This window comes from Theobroma cacao, chromosome 4, assembly GCF_053813885.1.
Source record: "Theobroma cacao isolate CCN51 chromosome 4, ASM5381388v1, whole genome shotgun sequence".
Taxonomy (NCBI): domain Eukaryota; kingdom Viridiplantae; phylum Streptophyta; class Magnoliopsida; order Malvales; family Malvaceae; genus Theobroma; species Theobroma cacao.
The window spans coordinates 23,698,580-23,716,215 of NC_142642.1; the positions used below are offsets into that span (position 1 = coordinate 23,698,580).

The 17,636-nt window shown below is 34.9% G+C and overlaps 1 protein-coding gene across 1 annotated transcript; it reads right to left on the reverse strand.

Annotated features, from left to right (window-relative positions):
- Nucleotides 1-14,028: 14,028 nt before the first annotated feature.
- LOC18601515 (zinc-finger homeodomain protein 8) lies at nt 14,029-15,520 on the reverse strand. Its single transcript, XM_018120199.2, has one exon. It carries the CDS (start codon nt 15,277-15,279, stop codon nt 14,254-14,256), a length of 1,026 nt encoding a protein of 341 aa, XP_017975688.1. The 5' UTR covers nt 15,280-15,520; the 3' UTR covers nt 14,029-14,253.
- Nucleotides 15,521-17,636: the final 2,116 nt, after the last annotated feature.

Sequence of the window (17,636 nt, forward strand, 5' to 3'; positions counted from 1 at the left end):
GCATGTCCTCTACTATTGGTTTCTCCCTTCTCATTGAGCATCCACCACCTTTCAACACTGTTGTAACTGCTCAATGTTCTACCTAACATCTACTCATCACCATACTCCTCTGGTTTTTCATATTCAAATATGGTATTTTATTACAGCATTGAAATAAATTGACCTTACAATCCTCTAACACTAATAAGACCTTTAACGCCAGCTCTTGAGTCATCTAAAGCTTTCAGCCCTCTTTTTTCATCAAAATTAGAATCATCTAAACTTAACTGCCATCAATTACCACCATTTTCACTTTTTTCCCTCTAAGGTAACTAATGATAATAACGAGGGTAAAATACACTGGCCTCATCAACGTTTGGCCATAATTACACGTGGGTCCATTAGTTTTCAAAATGAACACTTCACCCAAAAGAATATTTTCGCTGAACACATAAGTCTTGTCGTTAGTCAACCGTCAATGTTTCTATTAGTTTGATGATGTGCTAATATTTTAAAGATAATTTTATCCTTCATAAATTTTAAAAATTACTACTATATAAACTATATTTTTCTTTCTTAAATTTTTTCTCTCTTTTTTTTAAAAAAAAAAAGCACTCTACCGGCCACCCCGCAACTGACGACGTTCCCCTAGGGAGCACCAAATTTGGGGCTCCCTTAGGGAGCACATCAACGAAGCACCAGATCTAATGCTCCCTAGAAGAGCCCAAAAACTGGGGTATGCAGCTAGATCTCGTGCTCCCCTAAGGTGATCTAGTCGAATCTGACAATCCATGACCAAATTTAGCCACAGGGTGACCAATCGATGTAAAGGAGTGTTGCTTGCTGGTCTAAAAGAAAGGAAAAAAATGAAAAAAGAATAAGAGCATTTTAGACATTTCATATTTAGGCATTAATGCCATTTACACGTTTTGGGCAGAGTGTCCATTTTGAAAACTAATGGACCTACGTGTAACGTATTTCCATGCTTCACTGACCACTAAAAACATGTATTTCCAACTTATCATTTGAGAGTAGTTTTTTGTTTTAACGAGTTCTATTTATGTCATAAAAGCAAGCCTAGTTGGTTAGAGATTGTTATGATCATAATGCTTTTGAACGAGTTCTTCTAAAATCATGGAGGTTAGTGAGAATCTTAGTTATGTGTCCAAATGTATGAAATTTATAATATGTTTTTTTTTTCTCTCTTTCTTAATTTTTTTTTTTTTGTAAATCTGGGTTAATTTAAGATTAAGGTGTTTTGGGTTATAATTTAGGGTGTTCTGTCCATCAGCATCCACGTCAGCAAATGCCATGTTAACAAGTGCCATGTCAACATAAATTGTTGTCAGTCCAATTAATGTCACGTCAACATGATAAATACCACATAAGTACATAGTAAACACCACATTAGCAAAAAATACCACATCATCTCAAATAGTGCCATGTCAACTTAGTCAAAATGTCACATCAACATTTTTTTAAGAGAATATTGTTGTCAGCATTATCAAATTATCGTGTCAAGGAAATACAAAAAAGTTGTAGTCAGAAATTATGTTCAATTTGAACATACACAAAAATCAACCATGGTTGTAAAAAAGACATGTTTTTAACAACCCAGGCTTTGCAAGGCTTAAATATTTTAAAATTTCTAATTCCTAAGTGCAACCCAAAGTTGCTTCCTTATTGTTACTCCTGCTCTCTTCATCAAATCAAGTATAGTCAATAACTGCTAAACATTCCCCTCTTTCCTATGATAGGCTCTCTACTAGAAATTTTACAGGTTCACATTTTGCTATATAGTCAAACTTTGATATACATTACTTTTTGTGTACCCCTCTTACTTTCATGTTGCTACATTCTAATGGAAACCAACCATCAACCTTGAACATTCTAACAGTTGATCTTTTGAATTGTGAAAATTTAATACTTAATAATAATAATTTAATAATGTTAGAATTTGGATTTAAATTAACAAATTAAAAAAACATAGAGACTCAATTTACACAAATTATTGTACATGGACTAAATTCGTATTTTTATAGAGTAAAGGAACTAATTGTATAATTTAACCAATTTATCAGTATATCGTCAAATTCATTTAATGAGAACGAGCCATTTTTTTCAAGATTAAGTTCACAATGCCAACATCATAATCTTTTTTGAAATAAATAGAATTCCAGTAGATTAAGTGGATTTTTTTTTTCCTAAACATCTTGAATAAAGCACCAAAAAAATAGCTTTTTACCAACAAACCATTTTTGTCAGCAATTACCATCAATAAAGGTTTTAAATTTTGTAGTGGAGGACGTTTTTTTTAATTTTATTCAATTCCTTTTTGATAGAAAAAGGAATCTACAAAAGAGATTAAACAGAAAACAGAAAGACTATGCTAATTTGTAAAAGCTAATCATTCTTCTTCTAGTCATTGATGACTTCTATGTAAACTAGCTTTCCATTGCCCACATAGTGCATAAATTAAGTGAAGGTAAATAAGAGCCCTTCTTGGTGGTTGAATTATTTGCATAAAGGGGTGGAAAAAGGATTTGAGGAAGAAGCTTTTAAGACTTGCTTGCAAGTCTTCCTTGATAAAGGGAAAAAAAGGAAAGAAAAATAAATACTAAAAAGAGTTAGAGTTTTAATTAGAATTTGATAAGAACTGTCTTATTAAACTTGAAAAAGTTGACTTCTTTGAAAAAGTGAAAACAAATTGGTGTGTAAGACAACTTGCATTAACTCTTTTACTCCATAGTTGTTTATTGGTTTAAAAGTTTATAATTATAAGTGGATGTACAAATTCATTGGGCTTTGCAAGTTGACCAAATACAAATTGATCTAAATGCTACATACCATATAAGGAAGTTTAAGAAAAGTGCAAAAGATTAAAACCTTTGATCTTGGTTTAAGAACTTATTACAATACATATTATTCTAATGGAAAATGGAGTTATGTTTGGTTCATAAAAAACACTAAGAAAACTATCAAAAATTGGAATACTCATGTTTTCTAAGGTAAGATATGGAGCTTGGAAAGTATGAATGTGACCCAATAGGCTAGTACTGATATTGTCCCTTAAGACCAAATGGATATTGAACCATGGGCTGCTTTGTTATTGGGCAAGACAACCTATGAATTTTAGCTATAATAAAACCCTAAGGAAAAGTCGAACTTCATTGTTATTTCATCCAACTCAAGTCCAAGTGCCAATCCAAATTAGCCAAAGTTCAAAGTCTAATGAGGAATGATGATCAATTTTCTTTGTAATTAATACATTTTCTTTCTAATTATGTGTCTTTTAATAGGTTATTACAACAAAATTTAGTAAAAATTTTATTCAAGTCACAATGCTAACACTCTCGTAACATATGTTATAGATAAATTATTGAGTTTTAGGTTGACTAGAATTTTAAATATTACTTGACTAAGATTCTTGTTTGTGTACAACATTGAGTAATGTATGGTTTTAAACTTCTTATTCTACATAGAGTCCTAATCACATTCTACTTTGAACTATTATATTATAAAAGTAGATTTTTAGACTTTAGAAGTATGAGTAGTGCTTTGGAAGCTCTAAAGAGGGAACACCTTGTAATTTTGTCTTTTCCTCTAGGTGGAGCAAAAGTGGTTTGGGTGAGTTTTCTTGGGAGATTATTGAGAGAGGATGTGCAAGGGATCTTAGGTTGGTTTAGGAAAACATAGAAGTCAATTTATTGTACTTTAATTTCTCAATAATAAAAGAACGGTTTCACTCCATGGATGTAAGCAAGAGGCTAAACTAAGTAAATTCTTTTATTTTTCTATTTGCTTGATTTCTCTAAGTTTTATCTTTGTTGTTTCTTGCACAATTTTCATAACAAACTGGTATCCAAGCTTCAGGTTCAATAAAATCAAGATTCCATAAGGATGTTAAAAGTTACTAGTTTTATGAATATTTCAATTGAAATGTTTGATGGGAAGAATAGTTTCACGCAATGGCAAAAAAGGATGAAAGATCTCCCCTTATACAGTGAGGTTTGATGCACCCTTTCTTAAGAAAGGAGAAAAGGCAACCAGATGACATAAAGGATGTTGAATGGGTAGAGTTAGAGCAAAAGTGTGTGAGTACTATTTGGCTTTACATTGGAGATAACATGTTTAACCATGTTATTGATAAGGATTCTGCTCCAAGGTTATGGGTAACGTTGGAGAAGATTTACTTGGTGAAAAATCTTTTCAACAAGTTACAACTTAGATGAAAATTGTATCGCTTAAAGATGGAGGAGACTAAAGACCTCGTGAAGCATATGAACGAATTTGATGAGATTATTGATCAATTGAAGAAGGATGATAAGAAAGTAGAGGAAGAGGAAAAGGCACTATTGTTCATCGCATCACTTCTAGGCTCTTATAAGGTATTTGTGGAATCTCTAATTTGTGGGATGGATAGAATAACAATAGAGCAAGCACAAACAACATTAATGTCTTGTTAAGCCCAAAAGAAAAGTAAAGAAAAGGATAGAGATTCAATTGGCTTGGCATTGATAACTGAGGTTCGTAAAAGGAAGTCAACCGACATGGGATCTAAGGGTGGCAAGTCTAGATCTAGCAATGTTCAGTGCTTTTAATGCAAAAGGTATAGGCATATTAAAAGGGATTGTTCTACAAAAAATGATCAAAGTAACGAGAACAAAGGTGTATGTGCTTTCATTGCTTACAGTGATGATTGTGATGAATATGATGTCCTTGCAATCTCAAAAAATATGAATGCAAATTTGAATTGGTATTTAGATTTTGCTTTTACCACTCACATTTGTTATCAAAAGGATTATTTTGATTTACTTTAAGAATGGGTGGTCATGAATTTGACTTTGGGTGATAAGTCAATAGTGAAAGTCATGGGTCTTGAAGTGATGAAAATCAAAATGTTTGATAACATTGTGCGCTTTTTGAAAGGTGTGGCCCATGTATCAGAAATGTATAAGAATCTAATATCATTGAGCCTATTAGACTCCAAAGGGTATGGATATTCTACTTATGATGAAGTGGTAAAAGTCACACAAGACGACATAGTCCTAATGAAGGGAAATTTGCATAATGGTTTGTATCATCTAGAATATTGTGAGACCTCAACCTTCATAGACATGTAGCGAAGGTAAACCCTATGATATAGAGCAAAGGTAGTTTGGTCATTTTCTTGGCGAGCTTTTAGAAGTTGGTTTTCTAATATTATTAAGGCCTAAGTAGGCCTAAGACATGAATGATGAAAATAAGGATAAAATGACGAAGGAAATAAAAAAATGATGATTTCCAATGTGGGGGCAAAATGGTCATTTTCATCTCGACTCGAAATTTTCACGTTTTCGTGAACCCGAATATTTCTAGAATATTCTGGACTTTATCTCAGTGTCAAAAAAGTAAAAAGATTGCATAAAGGATTGGAGAAAGACAAAGCCAACTTGTTAAGGGCATTTTCGTAATTTAAGTGAAGTTTGGATAAGCTTAGGCTATAAATATCTCATTTCTCCAGCAGCTTCCTCATTTTTCTAGCACCTTCTTGTTCTTCTCATTCCTCATCTCACGTTTCTTCATCTTCCATGGAAGCCTCCCTTAAAGCTTCCATAACTCTCTCTCTCTCTCTCTCTCTCTCTCTCTCTCTCTAGCTTCAATTTTCATGCTTTTGAGCACTTTTTCATAAAACTTTTTATGCCCTTTCACTTTCTCACCTTAAAACCCTTAAAAAGTCTTACTTCCATCTTCCTCTTACTAGCTGGACATGTAGAGAGAGAGAGAGAGTGTGAGTGATTCCCCTTATTAGCTTGAAGAATTTTGAAAGAGAATTCATCTACAAAAACCATCAAAGTGAGTATAAGTTAGGGTTAAATTTTTTTAGTTGTTGATAATGGCTAACAATGGGGTTTGTGAGTGTTTTATCATTGAGATTGTTTATTCACTCTTAGGGTGACTAGAGTAGTGTAAATAACTAGCCACTTAATGGCAATTGGAAGCTAGTTAGGAATAACTAGTAGAACTTGATTTAGGAAAGAGCTTTTGGAATTATATTAATGCCAATTTGGGTTGGTTGTGATGTTGTGTGTGTATAGGTTCCAACAAGGCCTCACATGTCCATTTGGAGCATTAGTTGAGGTTAGAGTCAAGCAAAAGAATCAACAGGACCGGTGAGTGAACTTGCATTTCAAAATTGCTTTGAGAAATGTAAATGTATTTGGATGAAACATTTGAATGATTTTATCCAACCTTTCTTTAAAAATGTGTGCCAAGGAATAAGCCCTTGATAAAATGTTTTGATGTTGTGAAAATGCGAAATGCATAAAAGGATAAATCCATGTGCTCCTATATTATGTTGGTATGTATATATATGAATATATGTCGTGCATTGATGAATAATGTTGTGTGATGATGTTGAAGTGTGCGAGTAGGGAGTGCACGCATGATGATGATAGAGTGTGCAAGTAGAGAGTGCACACATGATGATGATATTGCATTGAGCTGAGTGTGGTGGGGTGGTATGCATGATGATGTATGTATATATATATATATATATATATATATATATATATATATATGTTATAGAAAGTTTATGAAACTAATTGTGATTGTGTTGTATGTTAGCATTGTTAATTGCTCCCAAATTGCTTTTCATTTCAACAAGAAAATGGCTTTTGATATAATAAGACCCCTTTTAACCCAATTGCTCTGTTTCTCACTGTAGCGAGATTCATTTTCACTGCAGCGAGAAACTCTTGGGTTGGAGGGGGGTTGCACTAACCTGATTCTCGCTGCAGCAAGAAATTTGCTAAAGCTTCTCGCTGCAGCAAGAAATTTGCTAAAGCTTCTCGCTGTAGCTAGAAACTCTCGGGTGGTCCTAGAATTTTGACGCAGTGCTTCCAATTTGACAATGATTTTGACCACATTTCGATCAAAACTGGAAAAAGTGGTAAACATAAAAGTTGTAGCCCAGCCTCTTATCTTTCTAATGGTATAAACATCATGTCAATTAGACTTCTGTAGTAAGAGATATGCTTGAAAAACCGAAATATATGCAAACTGAGATTGTTTCTCACTGCAGCGAGAAACTTGCTATCATGCTTGCTACCTTGCTTGATTTTGACATATTTTTCACCCATTTAACTTCATGGATTGATCATGGATTTTTGCAACACTATGAGGTTATTAATCAAAGTTTGAAATGAGGGGTTTTTTTTTAGTAAGAAATTGAATCAATTGCATTGTTATTGAAACAAGTGCATTATGATTTTCAAGTTCTCCTTATCGATTGCTTGTTCCCTTCTTATGTTCACTCACTGAGTTTTATACTCATTTTTTAAAACTTCATGTTTTCAGATTTGGAGGCAGTTGGAACCTAGATTGAGTTGTCTATGTATGCTTGCCTTCTTTATAGGTACTATAACATCTCAGTAGTTGTACCTTCACCCACGATCACTCCGCTGATGGTCAAGGGTTTGTTACTTGTGAACACATATATGTAATGTAATCCGTTAGTATCCATGTTATAAGTCAAATATGTATATTTGATTACTGATGCCACTAGGAGTTGGCAAACGGGTGACATTATTTTGACATAATAAAATTGTAAGTATTGGGTCACTATAAAATGTTATTGAAATATTTTTAGTAAAGAATTACAATATGTGGTTTTAGAAATGATGGTTGGGAATAATGATCGGGATTGCATAAAAAGGCTTGCTTGGGCTTAGTGAGCTATGCCCATTGGGCCCATGCGCCTGTCATGGCCCGGGATTTGGGCTATGACAAATATGAGGCCTCGAAGGGATGGGAATAGTGCATAGGAGATGGTAGCTACCAAAATGAGATTTCATTTGCTGAGAAGGTGGTGAAAGGTTCCCATGATGTAGATGATGGTGAAAAGATGAAAAATCTTGCTAATACCGAATTGGAAGAGTCGTCAATGTCTCTTTTCGAAGTCAATCAATGCCATTGACTTGACCACTACACAAGCACATTGGTCATTTTGTGGAATCGAGTATTGGACCATGCTTGACTTAATATATGTAATCATGGTAATTTTGAAAGCTAGTGGTTTAGAAAGTCTTGTGCTTGAAGAATTGTTTAAGGTGTTGAAAAGCATGTGGAGTTAATAGGTTGCAATTGGGTGGTATTGGTGGAAGAGGTTTAACGAGTTTGAATTCAAGTCAAATGTGGAGATTTGTTAAGTTTTAAGTTGACTAGAATTCTAAATCTTATTTGAATAAGATTTTTGTTTGTGTATAACATTGAATAGTTGAATGATTTTAAACTTCTTGTTCCACATCAAGTCTTAATCATGTTCTAATTTGGACTTATATATTACAAAAATGGATTTCTAAGCTTTGGGAGCTCAAGAGATAGACACCTTGTAACTTTGTCTTTTACTCTAGATGGAGCTAGATTGGTTTAAGTGAATGTTCTTGAAAGATTATTGTGAAAGAGGGTGTGCAAGGGATCTTGAGTTGGTTTAAAGAACTATAGAGATCAATTTATTGTACTTTAATTTCTCAATAATAAAAGAACGATTTCACTTCGTAGACATAAGTAAGAGGTTGAATTACATAAATTTTTGTATTTTTCTATTTCCTTTATTTATCTGAATTTTATCTTTATTGTTTCTTGGGTAATTTTCATAACATAAATAAAAAAGAAAGTCCATTGGACCTTGAACAACTATTATTTTATTATTTTCTTTTTAAAAAAAGTCAGTTGCAATTCTTATTGGGTTGCGGGCAAAGAATTCATGTTAAACATTTATTATAAGGAAATTATTATTGTCCATTTGTCACCTGTGAGGCTATGGTCTTATTATTCAACATCGGGTTGGGTATGGAATCCCTGCTGGGGTTAGGTTGAGCTTGAGCTTGACCAAACCCAGTCAAGGTGCAGGGTATGGGTCGACGACTGAGCCAATTTGGCTCAAAAATTGGCTCCAAATGAGTATGTATGAGAATGGAAAAAGGCCACGGCGTCTCATAGTTGGCTCAAAAAAATTGGGCTCTTTCCACTTTGATTTCTCATGGTTCGAAGTCCAAAGCCTGATGGGATATGACCTAAAAGAAAATTCCAACTTGCTTTCCAGGCTTTGATCCATTCAAAATTCAAACAAGTTATTCCTTTAGATTTTGTGAGCCATAATGAAAATCAGCTTTGGATTGAGACACCCATCTGGCTAAAGATTGGATTTTGGACTTTTGTTGATCACTGAATATTTGGCCCCAATGAAAATCCAATTCAATTCAACATATTTGAAAAATGAATTTGATTAGATATGAAGTGGTTGATATCTTAAAAGTAATAAAGAAGAATGATTTCTTGGAAATTTTATAAAATTTACGGTTAATGGTAATCTAAGTCAATTCAAGAATTGAGAAAGCAAGTAGCAAAATCAAAGATGAAGGTTACTAGGGATGTGAGTTGAGGAATAGTTGGACCACAAACTAAAGTGCAAATAAAATTTTATGGGGCAAATAATTGTGTGGTCCTTGGATTGACTTGGAATAACTGTTCCTGTCAAAATATGTCTTCCAATGCCTGAGTAAGCATGGGGAAGGATTTAAAGCATAACCATTTGGATTTGTCCTTCAATGCTTTTCTAACTTAATCAATGAGCATCTTCCACCTACATATGCTTTCTCTTCTTCTTCTTTTTATCTTTTCTGGAAAAAAAAGAGAAAAGAAAAGATTCAACTCATCAAGCGAAGAAAAGGTTTTAATTTTATATATATAAATATATAAAGTATGAATAATGGATATATATATATATATATATATATATATATATATTAAGAAAATTGTACAAATTAGTCTAGGTATAGTTATAATACAATACTATTACATAGTTAGACTACAATATCTTTTTTTTTTTTTTTTTTGAGAATGTTGGACTACAATATCTAGTTAGAATTATAGGATAATGTTATTAGTTAGTTAATTAGAATTAGATTATGAATAGAATTCTTTGTAATACAAAATTTCTCTTCTTATAACATATATATTTGTAGTTTCTTACTAATTTTAAAACTTGTACTTCCCCATTATCATTGATGAAAACAATACATTGATTGAGAAAATATGTAGACATCCATTTTTTAAAATTTTTATTGTTTGATAAGAAAAAATGAAGCATTTTGTATCTGACCTCAAATCGTATATCACATGCATTTTCATGGCAGATGGGGGAGTTGTGGGGTTGAAAAAGTTGGACGTCGGCAAGGAACCAACCCTTTGGAATAAAGAGTCATTGTAAAGTACTGTTTTGGCTTGTAATTTCCGAAATTGCAAACTCCTCCCACACCCAGTGCAAACTCCTTCGAATGTATGCCCTAATTTGTTTAGCTTTTATCATATCCTTGTGTTAAAACGCAATATGAAAATGAAATTGTCCAACAACATAACTTTTTCTTTTTGAAAAGATGAAAATTTCATTCTCAAACTATAAGGAAACAAATTAAAGAGCAGCAACTCGCACTGCTCATGGGAATCAGAAAGCTCCAGTGTAAACAAAAAAGGAGCCCTGTAGAGACAAATCACCCCTCTACACCCCCAACAAAGATTTATAATCCCACAACCAGCAGGAGGTTAGCATAACCTTCACCTTTCCCGTCCACAGGTACGACACAATTTAAACGTGTTTATTTATGCTTGCTAAAAACACCAAAAGGTTTTGCTAAACAGAGCACATTAATAAAAGGTACACTGCTACACTATTAAAATCATGAGTTAGACACATGCCGCTTATGAGCTGTACGTATATTTTAACCTTGAATCAATAATTCTGCATCCCAACAATGTGCTGCCTTTTTTTTTTATATAAATAAAAAGTATATTCATGTGTCGATACAAAAAAATATAAAGAATAGTTTTGTCAACCAAAAATCTAATACTGCACTCAAACATTTGGTTCGTTGATTGATGCATAATCTCTTACTTAAAAAATATAATTCAAATTCCTCTTCTCTCAATTTTTTTTAAAAAATATCCAATACAAAATAAATATTTTTAACATAGTTACGTAATGGAATCATTAGTATTATCATTTTTCTTCAAATTTGATGATTCATATTGTATAGTTGTAAATCAAAAAAGAATAGAAAAACGAAATGGTGAGATCAGTAGGCACTATGTTTAGACTCCTTAGGCCTCCCCATTGGTGCGTCGTATGCTAGATAAGAGGCACACATGGTGGGCAATTCCCACATGATTTGGCAATAGGAACACTAGTTTCACACAATTACTAGGCTACCTCTATATTGAGTCCTCTTGAGTTTCTAGGGGTAAATTCTTTCCCTGGACCTAAAACGTACTTGTGAAGAAACCTCCAACAACAAAGGAAGGGCCTAATTTACCCTATTTTGAGACTTGATTTAATTCCAAATTTAAACCCCAAAAGGGATCCCAATTTAAGCTTCTGCATTATTACGCCAAACTCATCCTGAAATCCCATAATTGTTTGCTTGAAGACATGCTGTCTACCCTAGAAAGTTCTTAGGTTGTCAAACACAATTTCTATTGTTCAGTAGTTGCAACTCAACATCAAGCTACATTTGTGTCCATGGAAGGAATGATGCTATTTCATATCTATTCTTGGATTCTTCATATTTTGTTCTATTCGCAAAGAAAACCATTATTGCCAATTAGACAAATCCATTGTCTTATGACATCATCATCATTGAGTAAAAAAAGCTGCCAAGAAAACATATCAATCAAGCGGAGCAATGGGGCTTCTGGTATCGCAAAATCCTGTCTCAATTGCCAAAATGACGTATCGATATCCATATCTATTCAAGTGCATTATTTCCCAGTTTTTATTCCAAGCCTAGCAACTAGTAAAAGTGCTCATAGTAACAAGAAAGGTTCAGCACCTATCCTTTATTGTACTTTTGATTGTATAAACCATACGAAAATTACAAGGAGAAAGATGGAGTTCCATCTATGATTTCTGCATTATTCATTTAATTTAATCTCTGGTGTGATAGGGTAGGCGGGAATAGACAGACAGTACTTGCTATTGCAACCTCACCTCATACTACCTTGCTTGGGCTTTTGGCTATTGGCCCATACCCTGTTTCTGTTAGTTAAATATATATCAGAAAAAGTCCAAAGCAAAGTATTTGCACAGCATATTCCGTTATCATGCGTAAATACCACGCAATGTTTCCTCTTTCTATTTTCAAAGAATATGAATCCATATTTTGTGCGTTTCTGATAGTAATTAAAAAATGCGTTGAGAAAGCTCACAGTGTGATGGGGATTGGGGTATGAACCACCCCTAGCTACGGGCAAAGGGTGATGTGAACCACAAATCACCCACCAAATTTCAAACTTGGGAAATTTTAATCGCAAATTTGTGCACGGTCACATTCAATCAGTACTCGCTATAGTTGCAGCGAAGTGGGGACAGGGAACTTGCCCCAAAACCAAAAGGTCTTCAAGGTAGAATATAAATAAAAATAAATAAAAAACTTGATTCACTTCACAAAGCAATTTCTTCATTATTACTAGTTGTGGTGCATTACACGCAGAGGCGGAGCTTAAACCAGGGAAGAAAATGGCGAAACGACTATTGCTGATGGAATGTTATTAACCTAAAATATACCATATATTATTGATGTAATGTCAGTTTGCAGCACCTAACAATTTCTTTCATAAACAGTAATGGGCACCGAGATAGGGAGTTTAACCTTTTAATTACTAATATTAATCATACTTCCTTCAACATTATAATTAACGCTAACACAAACTTACAAACACACTAAACATAACAATGAATTAAATATTAACAGATAAACCTATTCCATCTCACTTTCCCTTTTATTTCTCCTTTCCCCAACTTGAGTAATAATGACACATCATCTTATACACTCTAACTTTTTAAAACCGCACAAAATATATTACAAGGGGAAGGGATTAGGGTTAGAACCATGAGACTTGGAGAAGGGCTTCCTAGAAATTCCTAAATCAGCTGTGGAGCCATCAGTTATTGGGGAAAAAAAATAGCATTAAATTAAATTATTCTTGGAAACAGACCAAAGCTCAAAATTCAAGTAAAACTAGTACATCTCCCTCGTCTTAAGGGTGGACTTACAAGGGAACCAACCGACCCATGCTTGAGCAGCTGAGTTCTAAGACTCAAGCCAGGACGAACGAATACGTGCCCCCACAAAAACGAGATTACCTGACTTCATCTTATGACCAAAAACCAAAAGAAACCCAGGAAAGTTGTTCAAGACAAGATGCCCAGAACATTAATTAAATACTACTTTGGTCATCATCTCCCATTTTATTAACAACTTTAATATTACTGAGAATAATAATAGTAGCAATAATAGATTCTTCATTCTTCTTTCCCTTAAGAGGAAAGTGAAATAAAAAAAATTACATAAAGCAAATTAAAGATTAGATGATCCCTAGTATTTTACATAATTCCAAGAGATTAACTATTTCGTAGCCCACCAGCATTATCCTAATACCACACTAAAAGCTAAAGCAAGACGCATTCTTTTTGCACTTTACACAGAATAAATTAAAGCTTCAAAATAAAATACAATCAAAAATAGTCTTATCAGTTTATCTCAACCACTAAAAGTCTGCACTTATGCAGATGCAATCACCCACAATGAGTTAATTATTCTGCAAAATCCTCATAAAAACTTTTTTTTTTCTGCGGGTTGATAGGAAGAAAAGTAAAGCTGATGATTGAGAAGTTAATTAAGAATGATATGCTCCCCATGAGCTAATAAAATATATAAAATTCTCTCCTATGATCAGCTTATTGTATACATAAATTTAAGCCTAAAGTATTAGTATAAGGCTAATGGGATATGTTAAAATAATGCGTTACAAGTTTTATACTAACACTTTCTGCTTCTTCCTCTCAGACAGAAGATAATAATAAGGAAGCTATTTCTCTCTCTGTCTGTCACTCTTCAACTCCGTCTAAGGAAACATTACAGATTCGAAAATTTAAGAATTCTTTCCCACTGCCTGGAAACAGAAACCATGGAAGTTTACGATCCCCAAAAATCCAAAATTTAATAGAAACAGTGAAGGAAAGAAAATAAATTCCCTTTAGGATCAAAGCTCTTCCCATGTTATATCCTCAACAAAGTGATGATCATTAATTAAACTAATTAAGAACAAAATGATCAGAAGGAAAAGAGAAATAAGGAAGAAAGAAAAGAAAGGAAACAGCTAATAAACAAGTCCTTACTCTATCTAACAGCTTATTATCTCCCCATCAGAAAGAAAAGATGAAGCTCATCATCAACATCAAGAGGAAGAAGAAGAGCCATTAGTTCCAACATGAGCAACACTATCACTCTCAAAGTGATGGTTCAGATTCTGACCACTGTTGTTGTTATTCTCATGACTCTCATGGTTTTCTTCATGGTTGAGTTCGCTATCAATATTATTGTTATTGCCACTGCCATTATTCCTACTTCCAACACCTCCACTTCCTCCTCCGTTGGCTTGATCTTTCTTCCCAAAAGTATTCTTATTGTTATGCATCCAAACTTTTAACACACCTCTATCAACCCCAACCTCACTGCAAAACTCTTGGACAAGTTCTTCATCTCGTTTCTGCATCTTCCATCCAACTCTCTCCGCGAACTCCAGCATCCTATCTTTCTGCAACTGCGTAAACTTTGTTCTGAATCTTTTCTTCGAGTTGGAACAAAGATTTGTGGCGTTTGGGGTAACAGCTCCAGCCCCAGCTGGTAAATGAGAGTTATTATGAGTATTGTCTAATGCACCTGCGAGGCCTCCTGAAAGAGCTAAAAGCATGTGGGGAGCTGAAGGGTAGTAAGATGATGAGATCGGCGGTGGGGAAGCTGAGTTAGGACTACGATGTGGCTGAGTCGCCGGAGGTGGTGGATGGTGGCGGTGGTGAGGCTGATATTCTATTGTGGCGGTGGCTGTTGCTAGGGGTGGGTCTTCGGGTTCCCGGAGGTGGAAGTTTCTGTGGCAGCCACAAGCAGCGCATTTGAGGGAAGTTGGGTCGGTCGGGGTAGCTGTTGGGGATGGCATGAATTCACCACAGCCGTCTAGAGCATGGCCACCTAAGTTGGCTGCATGGTTCTTGAGACATTTCTTGTAGGTTATGACGATGGGGGGCGCGTGGGGATGATGGTGGTGGTGGTGGACTGGGTGGTGGTGAGGCTGGTGGCGCTTAAGAACACCGTTGGTGAAAGATACGGGCTTGGTGGGTTGGATCCGGGTTGGTGTTTCACTCTCTGGCTCTGGCGATTTGGGGGTGGTACTTAGTGGGGTGGTGCTTGTGGGGGCTATGTCCATGGCTCTAACATCTAGAGTTAACCAAAGAAAAAAATCTAAAAATTCAGGGAAAAAGAAGAGAAAAGAGCTAAAAATAAATTTACAGAAGGGTTTTCAAGGATCGTTACGGAGATGGGGTTTATGAGAATTATGATACAGTGGAAGAAATTAAGGAGGAAGGAAATGGAGGAAAGGAAGAAAAAGAAAAAGATTGGTTACGTCTGGTTTGCGTTTCAAGAGAGGGGAGGGGGGGGGGGGGGGGGGCGGGTGCGGGATGGTGTTTTGTCTCTTGGGAGATGGAGGAAGGGAGGAGGAGGATGAGCAGTGATGACTGTTTGATAATAAAAATCTATGTTTTGTGGTTGTCCTTCTTAACCACTTGTTTTTTTAACCCTGGTTCTAATCCATGGTTAAGTTGTTGACCCCACTTGGGGTTAAGATATGTTGTGTAATAAATATGCCTAGTGAGCGGTGAGTATTTGAAGATTTTGAGTCTTCCCTTATTTACAAAAAAACAAAAAAAAAAAACCTAAGCTCCCTCATGGCCATTTGTAATTTTCTTCACATCCATCTCTTTCTTTCCTTTTTGTCCTTTCAATGAATTTGCAGTTACAACATTCTGGAATGTAAATGCAAGTTTTTAAAATCCTCACACCAAGTTGAAAAATTATAAACATTCAATTTCCCAGTTTACCCTAAAACCCCAACCCCTTTTTCCAATCAATTGGATTTTACGGTTGGAATCTTCCATTAACTATGTATATTGTTTTTTAACTTTTTCATTTTACCATCAAGTAAGCCTTTATCGTGCAATGATATGATAGCTAAGGGGATTGAGGAAGCTCGTTTTGTTGTAAATGAACCAATCAACCGAGTAAATAAGTTACCAAGATGTTAGCTTTGGCCACAATTATGACTGGGTCATGAGACTGAGTTGACCCGGGAGAGTTGGCAACAATAAACCATGGCAGGAGAGAGAGAGGCTCCTGCAATTCTGATTTCTGAGACATTGACTGCAACCCATCTTAAATTTGTCAAGTGGCAGTATGGCCTGGACCGCCTTTAACAGTAACCTACCCTTTCAATTTTGATTCTTTGGCAACCCCTTTTTACTTTTTTATAATTAATTTCCTCAAATGATTGAATTACCCTTCACTAGGAACGTTGATACCGCGATGGGGCAGTGGCAAAATTGTCTTTCAGGAGGATAGGGGAGTCGATCTATCAAAATCCAAGGGGTTTTAACAGGTCACTCTACTGCCCTAAAATTAAAGGTATCTTTGTCGGCTTGGCAGAATTTTCGGACGTTGAACGGTGTTTGTCTGAAAGCTCCCTCAATACTTCTGTTAAAAACAGTAAACGACATCGTTTAGTACACCCTGACACCCCCCACGTTTTGAAACCGTGCCTTACTTCAAGGGTCATAGATTTTATTTTCGGACCAGAATACCCTCACGAAAGTCAAATATTAACAACCTCAATCCCCTCCCACGTCCCACTCATCTGTTTGGAGTTTAGTGCATGAAAGCTCCCGTAAACACCGACGATAAGCATAATTAACACGTAAAGAACTCCCTCGTTGGGTGACAAGTGTTAATTAATCTGACACTTGGTTACACGTGGACACATCACTTCACATCTTCATGTGCCACGTGGTACAGTAAAACCAAGTACTCTTTTTGGCAGATTAAAATTGAAAGTCAAATTTTGATTATTGGTACTGTCAGCTTTAAATTAAACAACTGGGAAAAAGTAGGAAAAGAAATTATTACATAAATTGTTTCTTATTACGTCTGTTACAACTTACAAGGCAAACGCACCGTATTTGCAACAGTAATTTGACAATTAGAGTTGATATCAACTAATCAACTTGTATTTTTGTTATTGGCAATTCCAACAATTTTTTTCAATTTAAACCATCAATGTTGGAAGCGCAATCATTCTTTACGCGTGACGTGCACATGAATTCATAACATTTTTGAAATATATAACTGAGATTAAATAATTATTATAAATTCTTAAAATTATCATGTCAACAGAAATAGGTTCAAACTTGTTAATATTAAGTTCGCTAGAAATTTTAATTTTAGGTAAAATAGTAAATTGTAAAAAGGTCAAAAGAAAGGTTGGTAACAAAATAATTTACAAAGGAGGAGGATTGGGACTAGTAAATTACCTTATTTGGCTGATTAAAAAACGGTGGGGTTGGAGAGGGCACTGATTTTGGAGTAAATTAATGATATTTACAGCATAGTAAACAAAAAGGGAGAGAGCCAATGAGATTTGTACAAAGAGGGTTGGGGGTGACGTAAGCAAACCAATCATGTAGGATCTAAGGTTTAATCATCGAAGCGTGTGTAACGCCAACCGTTGCCTTG

Bases quoted from the DNA above. Each gene is read 5' to 3' on its own strand.
- LOC18601515 (XM_018120199.2), bottom strand. From the start codon at position 15,279: ATGGACATAGCCCCCACAAGCACCACCCCACTAAGTACCACCCCCAAA.